Source organism: Phacochoerus africanus, chromosome 2 (assembly GCF_016906955.1).
Source record: "Phacochoerus africanus isolate WHEZ1 chromosome 2, ROS_Pafr_v1, whole genome shotgun sequence".
Classification (NCBI taxonomy): domain Eukaryota; kingdom Metazoa; phylum Chordata; class Mammalia; order Artiodactyla; family Suidae; genus Phacochoerus; species Phacochoerus africanus.
The window spans coordinates 182666586-182671015 of record NC_062545.1 but is presented as its reverse complement, the minus strand read 5'-3'; the positions used below and the strand labels follow the sequence as shown (position 1 = coordinate 182671015).

General features: G+C 34.1%; 1 protein-coding gene across 3 annotated transcripts in view; it reads right to left on the bottom strand.

Annotated features, from left to right (window-relative positions):
- ATL1 (atlastin GTPase 1) overlaps positions 1-4430 on the bottom strand; it is a 96258-nt gene that overhangs the window by 5885 nt on the left and 85943 nt on the right. The window contains exon 13 of one of the 3 annotated variants that reach the window (XM_047767297.1): positions 1298-1428. In XM_047767297.1, the coding sequence (XP_047623253.1) occupies positions 1318-1428 (111 nt within the window). In that variant the 3' untranslated portion in view covers positions 1298-1317. Of the gene's footprint in view, positions 1-406; positions 1429-4430 lie in introns of those variants that run through there. The other 2 variants (XM_047767298.1, XM_047767295.1) reach the window with 2 other exon arrangements.

Genomic DNA, 4430 nt, shown 5'->3' with positions numbered 1-4430 from the left:
TGTGTTGCATTTGAGTCCATGTTTTGTGCATAGTGCTTAGAAATATTTGATTTTTCTATTCAGAAGGCCTAGAGACAAAGGAAAGAGTGTATAATGAAAGGGGTACTGAAAAATGAAAATGGGCTAGTGGAATTTTATCAGTGAGAAAAGTTATTTTACAGGCATGTGACTAGCCTTTTTTTAAGATAGGAGTTTATATATCTTAGGAATTCTCACACACTTTTGCATCTTAATCATTCTTTACTCCTTACTTAATATTACTGCTTAATTTAATTATAATTTAGCCTTTTCTAAGAAAGGTAGAAATTAGTGTTTTAGAGCTCTCAGATAGGTGACATCACTTTTTTTTTTCTCTCTAAAAAGTACACTCAATGAAATTCCACCACGGATTTTAGTACTTAGAAAGACAATACAGAATCACTGGTTTAAAAGAACTGGAAGGTACTTAAAAGGGTACCTTTTAAAATGGATATCTAAATTTGTAATGGTGTCAACATTAAAGAAAATGCATTTTGAAATTTTTTTAAAAAAGAGCAAAACCATCCTTCTCTATCAGTGCCTCCCAAGCATTTCCAAATTCAGTTGTTTTTAACCTTAGGAACCAGAGTAAACTTTAATAATAGTTCACATGTTAAAAGAATAAACCTATAATGAATACATTTCTCTGTGTACCAAATGAAAAAATATACAATGCAGTGAAACTCAAATACATATACAAAGTGATTTTTTTGTGCATTTTTTGATCAAGAGGTTTATATGCTATATTAAATCATAATATAAAAGAAGCAATATATAGTTTTTGATAAAGCAACTGAAAAGCTCTTTTAAATGTCTTTTAAAATAAAAGCCAATGGGATATGTAAGATGGTATAGGTTGAATCAAGCCTACGGGAGTTATGCAATTCTTTAACAAATGACAATGTGAATAATTTAAAAATTCTTCTATAGAAATAAAATGAGCATATCCAAATGTGGAGTAGTATTACTACATGGTTTAACTATAACCTGATAGTAGAATTCAGTAAATTCAAGCAGAACACAGGTACTGTTACCATAAATAGACAAACTCTTTAAATTATAACAGCATATTTGAAGACTAAATCAGGAAACTGTACATGTTAACCAAATGATATAACCATGCATATATACATCTGCTTATTAAACACTGAAGTAAAAGAACTAAAACCCTTTTGCAATCTTCAGAGGTGCTTGGTGTTTTACTCTGTTCTGATGGAAGCACTTTGAATGTTTGCATGGAGACATAAAACAATATTTAATTGACATTTTGGTCATGCACCTGTATCTTTAAAGTTTGGATTAAATTTTCTTCTTTTCTGATTGTTCGGTAGATTCTGACTTTGGTGCAGGAAAAGCTTGATGATACAAATGTCTGTGGGTTGCTGCTGCACTGTAAAGCTTGTATAAAGCCTAGAAATATAAGAATCAAAAAAAGATTATAAAACATTTTATTAAATATACAGATGTAAACTTTTTCCTTTTTAGTGTAATTAGTTTATGGTACTATATAAAATTCAGCATTCTAAATTTGGAATCCTTCTGTATAAATTAATAACTAATATCTTAGAACTCAAAAGTATTTTCAGCTCTCCACTATGTTCATGTCATTACTTGTGTGGGTTGATCTTTTCATGGTAAATGTTCTATCCTCAGAATGCATTTTTTTTACCTTTCACACCTCTTGAAGGAGAGCTTCCTAACTGTGCCCCAGTGCTGTGTTGAAAACTCTTATGTGAATATTATCAATTTCAGAGGCGCTCATAACTTCTGACTGCCAGTAGCTACTTCACTATATACACAGGTAGACCACTTGCTATCAGAGTTTCCTGAACCTGTGAACACTAAGACCAGCTTATCCGATGTAATTCTGGAGTCTATAAAAAGTTAGAATATTTTTAAAAGTTGGACAAAAGTTTGTTATCCTTAAATGGTAATCAATTCCAAGGAAATTCCATTCATTTTTACCTATACGGCTATTTTCTTTTGATTTTCTGAAGTCTGAATGGTAACCATCTTCAATTCTACAGGTGCATATTGGTGCAACATGCTAAGTCTAGATCTATTATAGTCTGATTCTAACACATTCATTTTAATCCATGGTCTCTTAAAAGTTTATACTTTAAGTTTTGATTTACAAAGTTGAAAATAGTTTTTACTTTTTTACTCAATTCATCTTACTGAATTTTATATAAAATGATTCCTTATTGACTTATAAATAGTAAGTGTATCCTTGGTATTCGACTGGAGGACATAATCTAATTATATGTAACAGCAGAAAAGAGGAAAGAATTACTGTTACTTGTTGTCTTTGCAGCTGCTGAAGATTTTTGCTTCCTGAGGATAATGACCTAAATGACTCCACAGAGATAATTTTTCTTATGTAACACATGATTCCTTTCTGGAAGCTTAGATTCTTCCTCATATACAGAGTTTTGCAGATGTGCAGTGGGAGAAATGAATACCAGTTTATAGATCAGGTCTAAGGTACGCCAAGAAAGTGACACTACACATTGGCCTGGAACTTACTTGAAGTGGTACAGATAACTCACAAGCCAAAATTAAAAACAACTTCTAAAGGTTGTAGCTCCATTTACTCTCCAGTATTTAAGCCTTCTGAAGTTTCATAACTACTTGTTTCACTATGCAGTAGAGCAAAATGCACAATGTTGGAGCTTAAGAATTTTGAAATTTTCTAAACATTTAAGAAACAAAACATAAAATATTCATGATAATCAATTCCTGTGTTTCCTATGCAGGTCAAATCACACATCATGTCCAGAATAAATTAAATATTTTAAAACCATGGCCAAAATTCACAACTGAAATTGTTAAATGCTAGAGGAACCCTGGAGCGGTAGTCAGCAAAGATTTTATAATCTACAATGTGACATCCTTTAATGGCAACTTGGTTATAAAACAAGAATATCATGTTTTATCTTAATTTAAAAAAATTTAACTTACCTCATTTGTACTTCCCTGTGGCAAAGGCAGTTTAAAAGAGAGAAAAGAAAAGTATATATCCTGCTTCATTAATAGCATTATGATATTCAATTTTCTTCATGGTGATTTATGAGCATTTAAGAACAAATAACCCTGAAGATTTTTTCAGTTTAAATTACATATTTAGTCAGAAATCTTTTGAAGAACCAAATTCTATATTCCTTATAGGCTCAGCATCATACTCTAGGAGAGCTTTTGGATTTACCTCAAATAGCTCCTCTTTAACTTTAGAGGTTGAGGGACTATTTGAGGCAGTGGCTCAGGCTCCAGTTTTAATTCATTCTTTTTTTTTTTTTTGGTCTTTTTTTGTCCTTTCTAGGGCCGCTCCTGTGGCATATGGAGATTCCCAGGCTAGGGGTCTAATTGGAGCTGTAGCTGCCGGCCTATGCCAAAGCCACAGCAATGCAGGATCCGAGCCATGTCTGCGACCTACACCACAGCTCACGGCAACGCCAGATCCTTAACCCACTGAGCAAGGCTAGGGATCGAACCCGCAACCTCATGGTTCCTAGTCGGATTCGTTAACCACTGAGCCACGACGGGAACTCCAATTCATTCTTTATCTATTGTGCTACTATATATTTAACTCAGCTAGATTCATCAAAGACACATGGCAAATCTATTAGTTATAATTCTAATCTTAAAGAGTGTGCATAAATGTACTGAAGCTGGAAGAATTGTAGCTATTACTTGCTACCTGCAGACCATAAATATTCATAAGTCCTAGCTCCAAAATTTTATGAAGAATCTCAATTTTAGCTTTACTAAATTTTCTCCTAGATTTTCATGAGGTAACTGAATACACTTCCAGAATGACATATAGTGACTTGATTATTATTCCAGGTGTGTTTATAATTGTCTACTCTGCCAATATCGATTTGAACAATGGACCCTGGTGACCTTGGGTGGGTTAACTGGACCATAAAGGACAACTGACCCATAAGCAGCTGATCCAGAGATTGGCCTGGACTCATGCTTAGGGCCTATGCAAATGTACAGTTCAAATAGAGACAACTGGAGTTTCTGCTGTGGTGTAGTAGGTTAAGAATCCTGACTGCAGCAGCTTGGGTTGCTACAGATGTGTGGGTTCTTTCCCCGGCCCAAGGTAGTGGGTTAAAGGATCCAGCTTTGCGGCTTTGTTGCAGATGTGGCGTAGGTCGCAGCTTCATTTTGGATTCAATCTGGCCCGAGAACTTCCACATGCCGTGATTGCAGCCATGAAAACAACAACAATCACCACCAGATAGAGATAATCTGAAGTAATCAGATATTGCATTAGGGGTTTTACTAAAAGAGACAGTTACTCACTTTATGATGGTGGTTTATATATTCTCTTAACAAAGCCAATGCTGGTCATTTGATAGGTAGTAAGTATGAATTAACACATAATTGAGTCACAGTCAGCTAAATAA